The 20,408-nt window shown below is 42.9% G+C and overlaps 1 protein-coding gene across 1 annotated transcript in view; it reads left to right on the forward strand.

Moving 5' to 3' along the window:
• kiaa0825 (KIAA0825 ortholog) overlaps window positions 1-20,408 on the forward strand; it is a 133,932-nt gene that overhangs the window by 43,285 nt on the left and 70,239 nt on the right. Inside the window, exons 15-22 of the mRNA XM_050050420.1 lie at window positions 1,704-1,843; window positions 5,081-5,260; window positions 7,535-7,765; window positions 7,856-8,160; window positions 8,358-8,464; window positions 10,819-10,963; window positions 14,012-14,167; window positions 15,737-15,831. Coding sequence (XP_049906377.1) covers window positions 1,704-1,843; window positions 5,081-5,260; window positions 7,535-7,765; window positions 7,856-8,160; window positions 8,358-8,464; window positions 10,819-10,963; window positions 14,012-14,167; window positions 15,737-15,831 — 1,359 coding nt within the window. The remainder of the gene's footprint in view (window positions 1-1,703; window positions 1,844-5,080; window positions 5,261-7,534; window positions 7,766-7,855; window positions 8,161-8,357; window positions 8,465-10,818; window positions 10,964-14,011; window positions 14,168-15,736; window positions 15,832-20,408) is intronic.

Raw genomic sequence — 20,408 nt, forward strand, 5'->3', positions numbered from 1 at the left:
ACAAACTCACATACACACACACTCTGGTATGCTAAGCCATCACACACACCTCCACCCACTGTGTAGAGAACCATATGTGTGTATGTGTGTGTGTGAGTTACAACCGCGTACTGCATGTGCGGATATATAACCAGACTTACCCATTGCTCAGGGCCGCAAGCTAGAGTTGCCGTGGTAATATAACACAGATGCAAGCTGGGAAAGAAAAAAATAATAAATAAACTACTGTAGCTGCTGACACTGATTTTGTTTATGTTGATGGTTGCTGAGGGCTTTACACATGAGGCGTCAACAGAGTACACCGCGATGTGTACGTGCATGTGTACATGCGTGCATACATGTGTGTCCAGTTACTGTTGTGACCTCCAAGGTGCAGTCAATCACTCTCCCCCCGTTCACCCTTGACTCCACCCTCCTCCCCTCTAATCTCCCTCACTGCCAGAGGTGATGTCATTGCGTGCTGATGGAGCACAAATCAAACTAACCCCCACTCTCCTGCTCCTAAGTATCGGAGAGCTGAAATTAGTTTATTTTTATGACCTCTTTATTTCTTTGCTCCCACCTCCTGCCTGCATGCGAAGGCGCCAGGGGGGCCCTGCCAGTGGCCCGGGGCCAGATCCACAGGTCCTCATCCAGGACCCGGCCTCTGTGGCCAGATCTCTCCCCAGCCCATTAAAATAAAACCCATTGTTATGGTTATTAAATAAAACAATAATAAAATCACAAAGCACATAAATAAATCATCTAGCATTACGGGCTATAAAGAAAGCATCTGAAGTTATGTTTTCTGGCCTTATGTGTGTTTCTGAATTTGCACACATTAATGCTCTGCTTTTTCCACTTGCCTCTGCACGTGTGTGTGTGTGTGTGTGTGTGTGTGTGTGCCTTGGTTCTGTAAGCTGACCCCGCGCTGTAGCCGGGTAGATTTATCAGAGCAGTTAAAAGAGGATTTCTTCTGGATTTGCAGTCCTAGTGACATCATAAATTGCACTGTCAGATTGAGGCATAGTTTTCCTCAGTCAAGCAGCAGGGTGCACCCTGCTCTAGCTTTTTGGCTCAAATGGAATGGTTAATTTCTGGGCAGACACCCCCTGCACTCCCTCCCGCCTCCTCGCTCCTCAGACAAACTCTGTCCATTTCTTCCATGAGATTGTTATTGAGATGTATAAAGTAATACGCAGGCACACACATGTCAGCATGCCCTCATGCTTGCACACGTACATAACCACAAGCACAGGCTCTGAAGGGTGCACACACACATACACTTGCACACACTCACACACACACCAAGGATACGGCTCATTACCCACAGCTGGCTGCAGCCTCTTGGTTATACAAAAGATGTAGGAGGGGGGTACTGCTGTATATTCATGTATTTGGCTGTCTCCCAAATGTTAATTTGGTTTTAGCTGGCCAAGATTAGAGCTAATTCCTTCCCGGTGCACACTATAAGTAAGCGAGAGTGAAGGCATTTGCAGACTAAGCTCATATCAGGAGTGAGTGACACTGACGGAAGTTACCATTGTAGCATAAACAGTATTTCCTCCCAGATTGTCACCCAAGACAACTGTGATTTCAGTCTCTGTCTTTCACTTGTGACACTCTTTCCCTCCTTTGTTGTCTCTTTCTAAATGGACTGCTATCTGTACCCTCACCTGACACTGCAGAACTGTCAACTTTGTTTTCCCTCTTTCCGCTCTCAGAGATGGCCTTATGGGCCAGGCGGCCTTTGCATGTCAGCTGAGGCTGCTGACCTCTGACCCGGGACACAATCCCAGGTTGCTTCTGCGAATGTTGCTGCACAGAGACTGTCACCTGCCCAGAATACTCCTGGAAAACTCTTGTAAGTCATTTTTTTCAGTTTATATGGAATTGTGTGTGTAAATAGCTAAAGAGCACAGTGTGTGAGTGTGCTATACATGCTTAGCTGTCAGTCCATAAGCCTCTTTCATTAATTCTTTAGCATTTCCGATTTTATAATGCTGGACCCACAGAGTCAATCCTGCAGGGGCCATGTGTGGGAAGCTGTTTACCAGTGTCTTAATTAGGGTGCTCAAAGATCCTAAGCGAGTTACACAGACCTTAGATGAGCTCTATCCATTTTATGAAGTTATCATCAGCATCTTTGCCATCATCATCATTTTCACCTTGGTCACCATCATCACTAAATCAATAGAGAGCAGTAATAAACACTCAACAGGCCCGGGCGGAGCACACACGCTGACCTTTAAAGATTTTCCCTTCCTTCTTCTCCCCTCCGCACCGGCAACAGTCTAACCTTTAAAGACTGTTGTGCACTCGCACATTAATTCACATTATAGCGACCTCATTAATAACAACTCTCACTGTCTCGTTCTCTCGCTCGGTCTGAGTCTGGCTCAGAGGCTCTGCAATGCTTCTCCCCACACGCTGCCGTAAATCAACGCTGGAAGCGCTGACTCTCGCGTGTTATCACGGTGACGGGCTAATTAACCAGGAAGCAGACAGACAGAAGGAACAGCTTGACTGAACGCCTACACTCCCATAAGCCACTTCACTTCCCCATACATGTATATACTGGGGTGTGTCTTGGTGCTCTATTAATAAAAATTCAAATGTATCTTACTAATAGATAATAGTAGAGTGAGTCACAAACTACTTCAGTTGGACTCTGTTCCTCTAATTCAATTCAATTTAGTGTGTTAAAGGTCCAGTGTGTAGGATTTAGGGGAATATATTGGCAGAGATTGAATATAATATATCAACTGCGTTTTATTCAAAGTCTGATCACCTGAAAATAAGAATAGTTGTTCTTTTCCGTACCTTAGAATAAGCCGTTAATATCCATGTAAAGAGCAGGTCCTTGTATACGGAGTCCACCATGTTGCACCACCATGTATCTACAGTAGCCCAAAACTGATAAACCAAACACTGCCTCTAGATTGGGCCATTCATGTTCTTGCATTGGGTGCCATAGTAAGCAGCCCCTTGATGACAGGAGCATCCAAAAAAACCAAAACATTTTTTAACGTGAAACTGCTCTATTTTGTGTTTTACTGGCTTAAAAGACCTCTGTGTATAATTGAGCTCCGGTTTAAAACTTCTTGAATGATGAACACTGAAGGAATTCTAACTGGAAGAAGTTTCAGCTGGTTGCAGTCTGCAATCCTCACCACTAGATGCCACTAAATCCCCCTAAATCTTCCACATTGCTCCTTTAAAGTAGTTGTCAAAGACAGGCGCTGTGCCTTTTTCTAATAACCAACTTTGTTTCTTAACAGCACTTTTTCATCAGTGCTGTTGCTCTGTGACACGTTTTACAACACAGTGTATTTGCCTTATCAAAAGCACACTAGCTTGCTTGAGAGCTAGCTAGCGAGCAGAATGCCCTAGCCATTGTCTGACAATTTGAAAATGAAACTGTTTGCAGAGGGATAACACCTCCTCCACATTCATAAAAACAGTTTTCGCCTTTGCACAACTCACCCTAAATCAGAAGATACACCACTTCTGGTGCACACACACTCATACACACATAGCCTTTTTATTATTATCATCAGCGTGTCTGCTTCCAATTACAGAGGTTTGCAGAGAGGGCCCTTGTGACTGGTTGACTGGTTGTCCGGAAGATAAACAGGTGTATGTATTGGCGATGTATCAAGGCTGGATAAGCTTAGAGACAGAGAGGGAGGGAAAGAGAACGAGGGGAAATAGGAAACCGAGAAATCGACATAGAAACACAAACCCGCTGGAATTATTGTGTGCTGTAGCAGTAGTGGAAACTCCACAGAGATGTGCCAGTGCACTGTCATCAGTTTTTCTCAAGTCATCTGCTGCTCCATAATGGGATCATTATTAAAAGGCACCTAGTTAACCTGCCATGCTCTCCAGCACCCCAAGTGGAAATTAATGTTAGTCACCCCCTGTTTCCTTGGACCGTTGGAGCCACAGCAGTGATATCCAGAACACTCTCCCCTTAAGGACCAATTACCAGACATGGAGAGAACAAGATGCCGGCGTAACCCACATTATGGCGCCTAATAGACTGATTGTAGGTCAGGTTGGTTGACCACTTTTGAGTGCATGTGTTAGATGTGTTATTGTGAGAGAAAAGAAGAGAGACGTAGAGGGAGACTCAGAGATAGAGACAGCGAGATAGATGATATCAGTTTTCATCCAGACCTTGAGTGGTGGCAGTGCTTTCTACCTGCCTGTTATTAAGGTGGCTGATATTACTGTCCCTGTAATGCAGCAGCTAATTCAGCGCTGTCATTTTAAAATAGTCCAGCATTAGTCAGAAGGAAGCCGCGCTGCCCTCCATCACAGCGCCCCCTCATTGACTGCTGCGTTGCATACACTCTCCTATTCAAATAGCTGTCATCTCCCACACAGCAGACTGACAGACCGCTGGATGTCTGCCACCTCTGGAGCAGTGGGCCTTTCCTCAGCAACCCCTGTCAACTTAACACACACACACTTGTAAGCGCACAAAACACATATATAGACATCCATATGGTTTACACACGCACACACACCTCCATCCTCAGCCCTGTGCTCAGACAGCAACCCCCACAAGGACACCCTGTCAAAACCTCTTCCTTTTCACTTCCTGTCTCCATGTGCTGTGGGGGCTTTGAAATCTGTTCCTTTTTCTGTTTTTTCTGGTCTGTTTTTTTTTCCCCTCCATCTAACACAGATGTGGGTTTTTCTTCCCCTTCTATTTCACAATGCCTTTTGTTCACCCTTTCTGTTAACATGTGTCAGGTTGGGCAGCCTTGACATTTTCCAATGTGTTTTTGTGCGAAGAAATCAAGATGCTGCTTCATAGGATAGGCTTTTATATCTTTCACTACCTACCTCCATAAGGTTGATATTTTCTGAATCGTAATTCAAAAAACACACACCCTAACTGAGAGTATGTGCGCTCATGAGTCAGCCTTTTTTGCTCTTTGTGTAACCTGTTACAGTGTATGTGTGTGTGTGTCAAGTGTTCATGAATATCAAGATTTCATAAAATCATTGACATTTTGATTGCCCACACAGTTATTTGTATTGTGTACAGAAGTGTCTCACTGACTAAGACCGACTCTGTTTTTCTCAGATTTCTGCCACGAGAGCTGCTTAGAAACATCTACAGAGAGCTGCAAGGCAGGAGATGACTTCATAGTTGCATTGTTCAACCTATTCAGTTGCCTAAATAATGTTCCCAAGGCCTTGTCTCAGTTCCTTCAACCATACCTGGAAAGGGCACACATATGGGAACATCTGTACACACTGGCAGGTAAAGTAGCAACCAGCTGCTGTATAAGGTTGAAGTTCAGGAGTCATTACTACAGAATACAGACTAACCCTTTACCACAGAAGCTATAGTGCTATTGTATATCATAGAACTGAGCCACTCTACATTATTTTTTTAATCCAATGCTGCTTTCATGTTAATAGAATTATATAGTTAAATATTAAGAGTGCTGCACGTATGAGTCCCAAAACCCGGAAATGAGTTAGCATTTTAGCACTCCTTGTTGCCTCATCTCACAGTCAGTGGGTTTTTTGAATGGGAACGTCTGTGTTTGAGGACATAAAACACCCAACTTGTGAATTCTGAATCTTGAATGTGTCTTAAAAAAGCCCAGAAACCAACGTCCATGAGCATGTAGTACTTGGTGGGAAATACAAGAGTAAATCCCCACAAAGAAACATCTCTTTTTTTTTCCCAAGGGCCAGTGTTGACATTGCATGCACGTGAGCCAAAGCATGACTTTAATATGCTGTTACAGAGACTGCAATTACTCCTCAACTCTTCCTTTCTTTCCGCCTCTCTCTGGTACAAGCTTTGATACAGAGCTTAATCAGAACTCCTGTGGAGTATGGAGCCCTTTTTGGTGGTGATTTTTATATCCTGGGTGAGTGGTAATTATTGTAGCATAAATTAGGGTGATTGGAGAAGAGTATTTGGATGGAGACAGAGCAAGGGAGGGGTCGACAGAGGGAAAGAACGAAAAGGAGATAGAGTGAGCCAGAGAGAAATTCTCAAAGTCATCCAATCATCATTTATCCTCACAGGGTAATTAGTTTAATTATTGGACTGTGCCAAATCTTTGTATTATAACTTTGGTTACAGGATACCCCCTGTGCCCCCATTTCTATTTAAACTGTTCACTGAGTTAACTTTCGTAGATTAGGTTGAGAGTTTCACTATTTCTCCACTTACACTGATGTTTCATCACACGGTAGCAGGTTGTTTCAAATCAATACACCAGTCAATACAGTAGCGGGCGGTATAAAGTCTGAGAACCAAGTGACTTTGAAAAATAGGTCTAGGTCTCACCTGCCACAGAGCGCTTCTCCTCCGAAAAGCTATATCATTTTCTGTTCCGCTCTCCTCTTTTTCTACGGGTCTGAGGTCACACATTTGTTAGGCGTCCCTGGAGATTTCAGTGCACTTCCAGTGCCGTCACAGCACTATATCTTTCTGTTGTAGCCTTTGGTTTTACAGCCGACGCTGTAGGAAGTTTATGGGTGCCATACAACTTCATGCTGTAGCTGCTCTGCTATCAATATGCGCAGGATATGAAAGGGCAGAGCGACGGAAGACATAGTGCACCTGGAGAAGGTTGTAAGATTTCTATTGTCAGGCCACCTGGGTTTGATCGAGAACATCTGAATTTAGCTCGACACCACTCGCTTTTAGTGGAGATATTTCAACAGAATACCTTAGCGCTCTGTGGATGTGCAAGCTATTCATGTCTCTGTATTTTCCCATTGACTAAAAAGTGGAGTCATTTGTGACACAGACTGAGTGCGCTATGAGCTAGGTGGGCTATTGCATGTAACCCACTCTAATTGGTAGCGATCATAAAATTTCATCTACCCTTCAATTTTATGTCAATAATATGGCATGTCTGCAGGTCTGTGACACGTTTACAAGTCCAAACCTTTTATAATTTAGGACCTAGTGTAGTGATAAAATTGTATTTTAATAGAATAGTATTAAATCTTCCTACATACAGGTGGTGCCTTATTTTTTATTGTGCAGTAAGAGACTTATATGTACTGCATCCAAAATAATTGAACTGTTTTGTTTTCTTACAGCAGGCAACATGTCTTCTTATTAAATTCAACTAGATATATCTTTACCAGTTGATTTCTATTCACTCTCTAAATAAACTATGTCAGTCTGTCAGATTTTCAGTCTCAGAATTTCCAAAAGAATGACATGGCACATAGTTTATATTGTAGGACACAGCTACAAAACATCTACTGCATCACATTGAATTTAGTTCACTTGGTAGAATAGATATTTTTAATGCCAGTTGTGACTCTAAGTGAGTCAATTTAGTTCTGGTGTTTTGTATCCTCTTATCTGTGTTTCTCCTTCTTCACTGGCTCAGTCCGTCTCACAGCACCACACTGGTTACATAGCCTTACATGAACTTTGTGCTTGTTTGTATATAGCTTAGTTTAGGCTTTTGAAAATCAGTGATAGGTAGAATTTGTCTCAAGTCTTCAACTTGATATTCTTTGAGCCACTGTATTCATTTTTCATTTTTGTCAGACACAACCCGGGCTGTACCTGTAGTGATCAATTGTGTCCGGGCCGTAATCACCAAATCTACCAGCACCCTGCTGGTACACCTGGTCTCTATGGTAATGGGTTTGCAGACCACAGAGGACCCCATTGGAGCCTCGTTCAAGCAGAGTGTACCAGAGAGCATCCTGGCTAAAATACCCAAGGAGTGGAACTACACACCCGTGGAAGCATGGGGAAAGGAGACTGCCGCTAAGAGTACGCACACACTTGGGTGTCACATTTTCAAGCGAGATATAAGAAATTTTACTTTTGTTTTCTCAAACTAATATTCCTTTCTCCTTCCAGCTGTCATATCTGTAACTATTCAAGCCTTGTCCTTCATTTTCACCAACCTGCCCTTGGCCGTAGCATCCGTGCCTCTCTCCGTCCGCTTCCTCTTCCAAGTGGCAGAGAAGCACCTCTCCCAGCATGCCCGGCAGCTGCGTTTAATGGGCCTGTTACTCTGGGCCCTGTTAGGCTGTCTGATCCAGGGCCTGGAGGACCCAGCCACACTAGAACAGATCAGCGGTCTGGCCTTGGACCGCGGAGCAAGGGAAACGCTGTCCCTGCTTGCTGAGTGCCTACAGGCTACCATGGGCATTCAACAGAAGGTAAGGGCTAAGGTTAATATGGACTATAGGGCTTTAATATTAACAATACTATCAATAGCAGTTTCGGGAAATGTAGACCATTATACCAGGCTGTTACGACTGAAACTGTATACCAATCACAGCATCATATTGATATGTGCCAACAAGTCATCCTACTTCTACTCAGTTACCTGAATGGTCTGTTGTTTGTCTGACAGGGTGTTCCCAAACCCACAGTGCACAAAGTCTTGCAGGTTCTGGAGGAAAAAAGACCCAAGTGGACAAACATGCAGCTGCAGAAGGCCCGCAAGCTCTGCGCAGACAGGTGAGAGGTCAACTGCAGGTATTAAGTGAGAGGTCAAGGTCAGGATGGTATTGATGTATTTAGTGTTACTGTTTTCATGCGTTTGGGAAAGTACTTAATATGTGTTATCCATCATTAGACACAATCTGTATTGATTATTCATGTGCAGCTTCAACAAAAAATGAGGTATCATTTTATTCAGATCATTTTGATTGTAAAAACAACTTTTTATTAAATTAATTTCCCAGTACCTAATTTTCATGATTTATAAATAGCAAGATAGAAATTGAGGGCTGATGAAGGAGGAGGCTCAAACTGATCACGCTGACTGATGGTGTATTCAGCTACTTGACGTTGAATTTAGATGCTGAATAAAACAATGAAAAAGAATGCAGCTTAGACGTGCTTCTTTTTTTTTTTTAATTGAGCATTCAAATTCTGATGTATCGTATCATCGCGATCATTTTTCATTGAAAAGCTTCATGAGTGAGATCAATGAATCTCACGTGTTTGTTGCGGTGAATGATGGACACGCCGTCTGACTGAGCGGACTGCAGCCTGGAGTGATGGGAAAACAGCTTTCACTTTGGGCTGATCTGTGACCTTTGGCTCGCCGTTTTGTAGCTCGTTCCCAGAAATTGCGCCTCTGGTCGCTCACTTCATCATAACAATCTCTGGGTGCATCCATCCTCATAAAAAGGTGATTCAGCACCGTAACACAACATTTACAATTAAAAAAAAGAAGAAGAATGAAATAAATAAAAACACTGAGTAGATTACAGCCGGTTCTAGGAAATGCTGTCTGTTTCAGTGACAGGAAGAGGGGACGAGATGGAGGTGGGGGGGAGAAGAGACAGGGTGGCGGAGGGATAGGGAGGGGGTTGAGTGGAAAAGTGAAAGAAGAGTGATTATGTATCACCTGTCGGAGGCATTCAGTGGGATCATTACTATTCATTAAACTAACCTTCACAGGGAAGTGACGCCTGGCTTGTAAACAATCAGAATACAGTGTCAGAAAGAGAGAGAGAGAGGGAGAGAGTGGTGTAATAACTCCAAAAACAACTGGCACTCCACTCACTGGCATCTCACACACACACACACACACCCTAGTAAACCCCTCGACAAAGAACATTTGCCCCTTGCGAGCCCTCCCACCTCTGTTCCCTCATCCCACTTTCCCTCCTTCCTTTCCCAACTGCAACCCCCCCTCCCCACGCCACCCACCTTGTCTTTGCAAAGTAATTTGTAGAGGAGAAGATTATTGTTCTCCATCATGGTGACCCTGGCTGGGCTGACGGGATGCATACACAGATGAAGATGAATGCAGTTATTCCTTGGCGGAGGTCTGCCTCTTTCAGGGCACATTGGCCCTAATGACATGATTGATAGGCTGTCCCAAATCCGGAGGGGCCCTCATTAATCACCCCGCTGACTGAATCCAATCATCTGCTTCACCTGCACAGTGATGGACAGGAAAGGATACAGCGCAGGTGCTGACACGGATGCACAGCCACCATCGCCGACAACACCACCGTCGGGCCGCCAGGCAAAAGAATGAGGGGATGTACGCGGACGAGAGGGGACTCCTCTTCCTTTGCCACTCTCAATGTCAAGCAGCCAATGGCTGGCTGACAGGCGACACCGTTCCTGCCACCTTATAATTACAAAGGGGAAGAGAGGGAGAGAGAGAACAATGACAGGAAGTGTATGTGAAGGAGAAGGGTTGATGGACGGTAGTGTGATATCCATCCATACAGGAAGGGCAGGAAAATGATGCGGACGTCTGCCAGGGGTGGGGACTGTACATGCATGAGGACCTTGACACACAATTACACACACACACATACACGCTTAAGAACACACACACCAATCACTTTTAGTGCACCAGCATCCTTCGTTCAAAATTCCCCTATGTATCTCATGAATGGTAATGAAAACAGTGAAAATTATTATTATTTTATCTAACCCTTAATAATTTGTCTGTATTTCTCACTTGTGTTGGCCTTGACTGGACTGCATAGTTTTTCAGAATGTTTAGCGGAGCAAAGAGATATTTCTTTTCTTGCCAGGAATTGCATTTTCAGTTCATTTGCCCTCTGGAGCGAATGATTTCTCTAAAAACTAAAACTCATTAATTCTAAACTCAGGAGTCGTGTTTCAGTTAATTTTCTTGTGTACAGCAAATTCCAAATTGTACTCCAAATTCTTCTCTAAACTAGAAAATACTTCCTCAGCCAGAGGTGGTATAGAGATACAAGCTGACACCCTCCCTCTTCCTGTTTCCTCTCCTTTCTCTTTGCCCCTCACTGTGTTTTTTTCTGTCTTTGTGTTTACTCTCCCATCTCCTCCTTTTCCCATCTCTGTTTCTCTCTCAGCGTATTTGAGCGAGGAAAGGAGAGCGGAGTCGCTGCGGCTGAACTGACTGAGCAGAAAATAGGCCTGATGCTGCTGGAGGTCTGCCACAAAGCAGGTGGCAGCGACTACCTGAGGCAGATCTATCACATCATCCAAGGCAATGAGGTAGGGAAGCACTCCCTCTCCCCAGCAATTAGGTGGCTGCTGGCCTGAGGCCGCAGGCTGTTCAGGAGGGGGAGACGGAGGGAAGAGGGCTGCTGCATGTGTGCAGTCTGCTTGTTCTGATCTTCTGTTGTTCAGGTGACCTCAAGGGTGCAAACCTACAGTGATTTCCTGTGTTATACGCTCACCACATGTAGAGGAGAGGGAGCCACATGTAGTTATTCAGTACAAAAGTCTTTGGAGGAGATCTGAGTGAGAAAGAGCAGTGCTTCTTTTTTTTAAACTCAAGTAGAAGTTATTTTAGCTAAACTCACTTCAGAGAAAAAAAGTTGAACAGAATGAAAAGTAGAAGTTCTCTAGAAAGTTAATTGAAGTATATATGTATTTATATATATGTGTGTATATACAGACAGAGACTGATATTTTCCTTTAAGTACACAGTTGGTAAAGCATCGGCTTTAAAGTGAGCATGGCCCCTAGGAAAATAAGTAAAACGTACACAAGAAATGTTATGTACAGAAACTCAAGTTGTTGTAACTGGTTCCATAACTCCTCTTCAGGTCGGCCTGTTGACATTTCTTCTTCAGTGAGAATCAAACCGAAACATCCTCCACCTACAGCATGCTACATTTATATCCCACAAACAATCCCCTGCTATTGTATATCACAAAAGCACCAACATATGCTATTCTGCACACTGCAAACTGCATCACACGTACCTATGGACTGTAACCTCAGCACAGTGACTCTTACATTGGAAGGATTATTAGTTATGTGATGAGGCTTGCAGTATCCTGTATTTGTGTTAACAAATTCCATTAAAAAATCAAAACCAACGGTGAATTGGTCCATTTCGCAATACTTTCCATCTTCTCCACCCAGGCACAATGGTTCCTAATGAGGACCTAAATCTTTTTAAAAGGCTAGTAAATATATACTTCCATTTTTAGAACAGGATAAATGATTTTGTAAAACAGCTGGACATTGTAATTTTTTTAGCAAATATTACTGGTACAGGTAAATCATGTCAGCAGTGCTCAACAGCAAATAGGAATAAACTATACCAGGCTTTAGATCATTTTTGTTAGTGTTATTAATTAATTTTTGGTTGTGGTCTTGTCATGGAATTTGTTGTTAAAAGTATAGATTATCACCAAATGTATATTTTAAAGTACCAGTGTGTAACATTTAGGGGGATATATTGGCAGAAATCGAACATAATAATAATAATAATAATAATAATAACAGTAAGTATTTTTTTCTTGAGTGTATAATCACCTGAAAATAAGAATTGTTGTATTTTCATTGCCTTAAAATAAGCCATTTTTATCTACATAGGGAGCGGGTCCTCGTCTACGAAGGTCGCCCTGTTGCACAGTTTCTACAGTAGCCCAAAAGGGACAAATCAGACATGGGGTCTAGACTGGGCCATTCACGTTTTCGTGTCGGCAGCCATAGTTAGCAGGCCCTCCAGAACTAGAGCATCAAAAATATAGATTTTTTTTATTGTGAAACAGCTTTATTGAGTCTTTCTATTGGATTAAATCACTGGGTTCAATGCTTTTGGAGAGGGGGAGCCTCTGCGGATAATTTTGCTCCTGGTAAAATCCTCCTGAACATCTGGATCAGAAATAAAGTGAGCACACATTATGTTATCAGAGAAAATAGGCGAGCACTCTTCAGCAGGCTTTGGGCTAGAACAGCATAGGAGAAACACTGATTTACAATGTGAAACTACTTTATTCAGTGCCAAAATCCTTCTTAACAATGAACACTGACAGAATTCTAACTGGGAAAAGTTTCAACTGGTTCCAATCTTCATCCTCACCACTAGATGTCATTAAATCCCTCTAAATCTTCCGCACTGTTCCTTTAAGAAACGTGAAGCTTAATTATCTTAAAAGGGGTAATTGCTCTTCCAGAAAAAAAAAATACAGCCTTAAAAATCCTCAAATGATTGGTCAATGACACTACTAGTGGAGGACCCTCAGTGATCATCACAGCACAGCATATATAGGTACAGGTATAGGTGAGGTAATAGAGTTGTCAAAAGAGCGAGGAGACACTTGGTTGGTGCTCGTGATTCTTACAGACATGGTCCTCCTATAGACTGTCTATTAGGACACAGCGTGGAATAACACAAATATAAGCACCATATACATTATGCTGCCATTGATGGAATCCGTGAACAGCTATAACTCTGCGTAGCGCTTTAATAGAATGTGAATGGGTTTCCCAAGTAGGCTCCGAGTTACCCTCCTGGCAGCTCGAGTATCTCTACCCAGCCAAGGTCGAGGCAAGAACACGCAGGTCAGGGACAGACTGGGCTGGTGGTGAGGTGGAGGGATAGGAGGTTCAGAGGCCATGTCAAGCTGACGGATGGGAATATAGTGAATTCACACCAGGATGCCCATGCACACACACACAGACACTTATAGAGACGTACACACACTCATTACGTTATACTGTACATCTTGCAAGACACCTGTGTGAAGCAACCGCAGCAAAGGTTGCAGAGACATAAGTGGAAAGTGTACTGTTGTCCTGAAAACCCTTCTGCTTCTCTACAGTGTTATAAACTGTATATTCTGTGTTTTCGTTGCTCTGTTCCTGAACGTCTTTCATTAATTAAACTTTTGTGAGGCTGATCAATAGGGGAATACGTGGATAGAGAGAGTTCTGCACATCACTCTGCTCTATTGGAAAGAAGTGCAGTATAAAAACCTGTCTGTACCTGTCTGTTGATTCACTTAGTAAAATTCAAAGTGCATTATCATTATCACAAATGAAAAATGAATATGCAGTATTTGTAAAAATGCTGCCAATGTCAGTATGCTGAATGTCCTTGAGTGTGCTCTATTGCTCTTTCAGTATGAGGAAGTTTAGTTTTTCTTGTAAATAACTTTTTGGCCTTTCTCTGTTGGTCTTAGTTTGTCAGCCCTTTTCCGAACAGAGTATTTTCTGTCAGTCATAATATGTCTTTTTCAACCATTCTACTTTCTGTCTCTCTTGTGTTTTTACCCTCTCTTTTCCCTTCCGTCTTGGATTCAGGAACTATTGATGTCTAAACTAAGTGGAAGCGCAAACTCACCCAGTAATCCTCCTGAATTGGTCAACTTTGACCCTAGCTCTGAGAGTCATGCACACACAGCCGGCTTCAACCCTCTCCACCAATTTGACCACATTGGCAAGAAGAAGCTGGATCAGGTTTGTCAAGCATTTTTAAGGTTATCATCATAGATTATTTTGGCAGCACAATCATGTATTTATTATTTATTTTAGCTCCATAAAATGTCTTTGATATTCTAGTGATTATTGGAGCTTCTTCATGTCCTCAGACTTTGTACCGTGTGGGTGTACTTGTGATGTACAGGGCGTTGTCGTTTTAACTTTCTCCCAAGGCCAGAAGCTTAATGTTGAAGGTTAGGAGCTGTTTGAGTCTCTAGCGAACTGGATACTGTGGCAATCTCTGAAGTTGTCAGGTCTTTCTGGGGCTCGGCTCTCCTATTCTCCATAGGTCGCTGCCTTTTTCCAAGCAGGAGTTAGGCTGGCAGGAAGAAAAGAACACTGAAAAGGTGAACAGATGAGAGAAGAATCCTTTTTCATGAAAGAATGAGTAATGTTAAAGGAGAGTGCAGTCTTAAAGTGCACTTCTTTGGGGCTTTGAACCGTATACCCTCTTACCCCAAACTTACTCCCAGGAGTGCCACCGTGATGTTCAGTTAATTGTTAGATTTTTTTTCCCCCGATAAAGGGGATAAGTCTAGCTACAGGTAGTTTTAGCTCGATGTGAGAGCTGTCGGCTTTCCCCCTCATTTCCCTACTACTATCAAGGGAAATCCCGCTGATATCACAGAAAACAATCAACAAAAGCTAGTATTTCCTCAAGACAGGCTTGCGTGTGTCTTTTTTTAACTTTTTAAAAATGGATTAGATGTATTTATACACACATTACATCCCTTGTAATGTAGCTGTGTTGCCGCCATTGTTTTTCAAGAACAGACACGTTTTAATCCTAAGACTTGGCCTGTTTTTGGCTTATCACAGGAGGCTGCATAGCTTTGCATAGAAACACCCTATTAAGAGAATGATTAAAATGCCTTCTCCGCTTCAGGTGCCTGTGTTGTTTGTCAAATAAAATGGAGGGTGGAGGGAGGGGGGGGAGAAAAAAAAGTTACATCCATCAATCACCTACGAGGAAGGAGCAGAGGGGGGATGGATGGATGGAGGGAACGAGTGGAGTTCTCCTCCTTTTGTCAATAAAACTCAGCCTGGAGTTAAGAGTGACATTTTGGCAATCAAAGCAATCTGATTTTTATTTGCTTTCCCAATATGGTGCTAGTGCCAAGCGTGTTTGTGTGTATGCGTGTGCGTGTGTGTGTTTACAAAAAAAGAGAGAGAGAGAGAGAGAGAGAGAGATGGAGAGAGAAAAGGAGTGAGGGGGGGGGGGGGGGGGGGGGGGGGTTGGCGGGGTGCCATTGAAGATGGTAAGAAAAAAAAAAAGCCGAGCAGTCACAAGAGTAACGACTCCCTCCCAAAATTGATTTATCTTTCTATAAATGATGGCTACATCCCCCCAAATGGATTTATAAATTAATTGCTGTCTTATTGGAATAAAAACCTTCTTGTGCGGACATGATTGATCGCCTGGTGTCGGTAGCCTGCGCTGGGGACCCCCCTCCTCCTTTGTTAGTGGGTCCCAGCTGGAGCGGTAATGCACTGATGGTATTAACCCTGATTAATAACTAACAATACGCTATCCTCATACATCAACAGAGTGCAGTGGTCGACTGGGCATGGGACTGGCCGAGGCTGCTGCCAGCCTATCAGGGCATGAGTCAGGTCACCTTCAAAACTCTGCTGGCCAACAGGTAAAACACTAATTTCACTCGTTACGCATACACATGTTCACTGACAGCGGTGTGCGCGCACATGCAAACGCAAATGTGAGTGTCTTTTTTTGTGCTTCCATGTTTTTATTATGATCCTCACAGGTGTTTTTTGTTTTCCGAGCAGTCTTTTCATGAAATAAAAGCCCCGCTCCACAGAGGCGTGTGCTGCATCAGTAGTGTCTTTACCTGTACAAAATGCGGCGTTCACCTGGGACTCCTGAGGCAAGTTTCCCTCCAACCCCCAAATTCCCTTTTGACTGAACTTCGGCATAAGCTCCAGTCATCGGGGATCATATAGCCTTGCTGCTCTTCATCAGAGGTTCAAACTTCCACTTTGTTCAAAGGCCAAGGGCTCCTGTGGCTCCCACAATGGAGGCTGTGGAAATAACTCTTTGGAAATTTTTGGAGTGCTGTAATATGCTGTGTGTGTGTTGAATCATGGAATCCTGTCCTTGTTCATGCACATGTGTGACCAACTGTCTGCGTGGACAAAATGTTTGCAGATTTCTGTAATTGAGGTGCGCCTGCTCATTGGGTACGTCTGAGGCCTTGAAACAACCAGAAAAGTAGTTAGAGAAGAAAAATAGCGACTAGCTGTGTGTCACCTGATTGAAGAGTTTTTTGCCCAAGTCCGCCACCCCTGTCCCATCCCCCCCTCCACTCCTGTTTTGCCCTGCAATGGGCATAAATATTTATGCAGGTATGTGACACATATTAGATGGCAATACTTCAGGCTGTTCCCTGTTCTCCATTCACAGCTGTCACGCTGCCAGCTATCAAGGAGCCATGGGGCTACTGCACCTTGTCTCCACGCCTACGCCCAATCCATTCTAAATCACCGCCATTGTAACACACACACACCTTGCTAACAAAGGGCAAGCTCTGCATCTGCCAAGGACACAGGTCTAATAAGGGTGAAGTACGCAGCTCTGTGCTGTGCTGTGCTGTGCTGTGACGAGCTTTGTCGCCTCCGTGCCTCTACCCCCTCTTCCCACACACACACATACACACTCTCCATTCTTCCTCCCCTTATATGCTGCTTTGTTGCATGTTAAAACAGATACTGTCATTGCTTGACTGAGCCAAATTAGTGTTGGGGCATACATGAATAGAAACTGAATGAAGTGGATATGAAGTCAGATAGGAAGAGAGAGAGAGATTGGATGCAGTTTGAGATTGTGAGTGACACAGAGAGGGAGAGAGAGCAGTCAATACTGACACGCTACCAAAACGTATGAGGAAGGATGGGAGTGGGAGGGGGGTAAAGGTTATATAATTCACCCTAATCTCACAGTATCAAAGTGTCTGAGATTCTGCCATTTGCCTCATTAGCCTCTCTTTGTTGGGCCAGAGGAGCAGATTTCATGGAGGATTTGGAGAATGGCTTTGGTTCTGCCTGAGACGCTCGCACAGAGCAGGAAGTTAGTTTCACGGCTGGCGACATGTAAGCTGTCAAAGTTTTCCTCAGATCCATCTCCGCCTCAAAAATATCTCTCAAGCTATAGAAGACCATTCACGGGATAAGCGCACTGATGTCGGATCCACTGATCCATTTGTTAGTGCAGATAAGGATAACGCTTTCTGCATAACCGCAGACTGAAGTGCCCTCGGCTGTTTTCACAGAGGCTTCACAACAATTACTCTTTTGCTCCCTCCAGTTGCTGGACAAACCGGAGGATATAATCTTACACTCTTGACAATCTTAATAGTAATGACGCTGTCTCATACTGTACAAATACACCTATCATTGTGACCTTGTGATGTTCTGTATTTTCTGTCTTACGAGTTTTAGTCTCCTTGAATGACTTCCTTCCCTGTACACAGCCAATATATTTTTTTTCGCTCCCTTGACTGTGTGAGTTAGCAGTGTGGCCCATTGGCCTCCTATATATTGTTACAGTGGCAGGACAGTTATTGTGCCCAGAGTTTATATCACATTCTAATGGAGCAAGGCTATGAGTTAAGGGCGGTAGGCTTTTACACCAGGGCTGTTAAATCACTGCTCAGATGACTTCATTAGCAGAGCAGGACACATGCTGAGATGCTTGCACGCTGCACACACATAAACGCACGCACATACACTTTCACCCTGCTACCTTGACGGTGTAGCCAGACAGGAGGGAGAGTGGATTTATACAGGTGTGTGTGTCCTTCTTTGTCACCTGTCACTTCAGTTCCCTCAACACGATGGCTCATCCATCATCTGCAGATTGAGCTTTTCAGCAGAAACCAGACTGATTAATACTACCCCAGGACCCCCAGGGTTGACTGGCTGACTGGCTGACCTGGCTTCCTGGCAGTCTGGAAGTTTGAATGGATAGATGGAGGAATAGTGGGTGGGCTAACTTTTTAGTCTTCTTGTTTGCTGGGTAAAGGGCTGACTACCTGGTGGACTCACTGCCTTGGATAGGTACTGACTGATTGGTGCAATGGATGTAAGAAGTGGTGGAACTGTTCACTGATAAGATTAGATTATTGACAGGCTGAAAGGTATTTTGACTGAATGCTGAGAAGGTTGACTAGCCCACTTAGCAAAAGAAAACTTTAAAAAAAAATTATACAGGAAGGCAGTATCTCAGCATTTCATTCATTTCTGTGAAAAAACTAAATGAAATTATTGTTGTTGTTTTTTTATTGTTTTTGCAATTATTATTCAGGATAAACATATAATGATAATAATGATGATATAAGCATAAGAAAATAAAATAGAATCTCACAGGATAAGGGCACAGTGAAGACCTGAACACAAGCCACATTCCCAGCCTTTACTTTCTACTAAACAGCCTCATCCTGCATTGTAAAAGTACCTAGTTAAAACAAATAAAAGGCTAGGAGAGCAATGACCAAGCATTAGGGAGAAAAAAAAACCTTGAATTTGCCAAAAAAGAAGCCTATTAGAAATGTATGATTGTTAAAAATATAAAACGGATAATAAGACAGGGAATTGTATTTTTTATTAAATCCTACAAATATCAGGAAAACTCATCTCAGATACAATATTCTGCTCAATCTGCTCAAATTCAGCCAATAGCTTGTTTTACACAAACTTCCTGCAGTTATTGCGACCACTATTTGAGTTAATTGTGCATTTTATCAGTTGCTCTGCAGTGGTATTGTTATGCATTGAATATGATATGTAATATCCATGAAATATGTCACTTACTCAGGGGTCGTCACTTTACTCAATGATAGAGAAGGAGTCTCTTAAGGAAAAAAAGGTTTGGAACCAGTGGACTGACCTGTTGGCTTTTTTTTTTTTTTTTCCTTTTCTTTTTTTTGATAAATAGCAGGTCTTAAAAATAGATTGATATATAGGTAATGGACTAACAGACCGAGAGGCCAACTAGTTGTCTAGTTGTTCTGTTTCCTGGCCTCTTAAACATTTATCCCATCTTCATTATCTTAACACCATCTTTCTACACTCAAATCATGTCACTTAGCCTATAAACTTTGATATATACCGTTGCACAGTTGACTTAAGAATGAGGTGTACTGTAGAAATATCATTATAATTGTACAGTAATCAAAGTTCAAGGACTACGGCACATTTCCGATTTATATTAACCCTCTTGATGTGTATTCACTCAGTTGCTTTATTATGAGTTTCTAGCAGCTTTCAAGCAAGGCTCCTTTTATGAAATGCCAAAATCAATGGCATAACATACCCAGGTTAAATATGTGCTTGACGTTTCACCTTGAACAAATTGCGCACCAATGGCTTTGTGTTAATTGGCATGATCTACGGATTGAAATGTGTCCACATTGCCTCCCTCTTTGACTTCAAGTTATGAGCCGTCATTTGTTGCAGAAGCGCGGAGTCAAAGTGCTAAGTGACTCAACTAATAGGGAATAGTTTCTCTTCAACTCGTGATCTATGGATAACTCTGCTGCTTTGTCCTTGGTTAGCCTTTGAAATCCTCTTTTATTTGGCAAACGCTTGTAACTCTGTCACAGCATACAGTACCTTTGTATGAAACAGTGAAAAGCAACACGACCACTATGTAGTTTGGAATTAATGGCAGCAATGCTGGCCCTTCTCTTTTCTTATTTCAACTCTCATTGTGTTACAAGGCCTTAATAAACTGTAGTCTTTGCTGCAATTTTTCCTTTTCTATCCAGGAAAAATAAAGAAAAGTAAGGAGTATTGCCACGGATGAAAGTCACATTTTAAGCTTCATCTGCCAAGGTGACTTTTTGAGATACTTTCCTTGTGTCGGTATGTCAGAGAAGGTCTTTTGACCTGGTTGATAAGGGGTAACCAAGTATGAGAGATGAAGCTTCATGTGTCACAGGGCGGCTCTTCCACTCCATCATAAGGAGCTAATATCATCCAAGGACATTCATGCTTACATCTACAACACTGGTCCACTGCTCCAGGTCCCATTTTCTACAACCAGCATGTGACAACACATACATGGGCGACCAGTAAATTTAAACTTAGATATGCTGTGACTTGCGCTATCTTTTTTTTTTACGGCTAATGTTCCGAGTAAGCGCGATTTTATTTCACACATTGACAGTAAGAGAGCACTAGCAGCATTGACCCATAGATTTGG

Source organism: Epinephelus moara, chromosome 8 (assembly GCF_006386435.1).
Source record: "Epinephelus moara isolate mb chromosome 8, YSFRI_EMoa_1.0, whole genome shotgun sequence".
NCBI lineage: Eukaryota > Metazoa > Chordata > Actinopteri > Perciformes > Serranidae > Epinephelus > Epinephelus moara.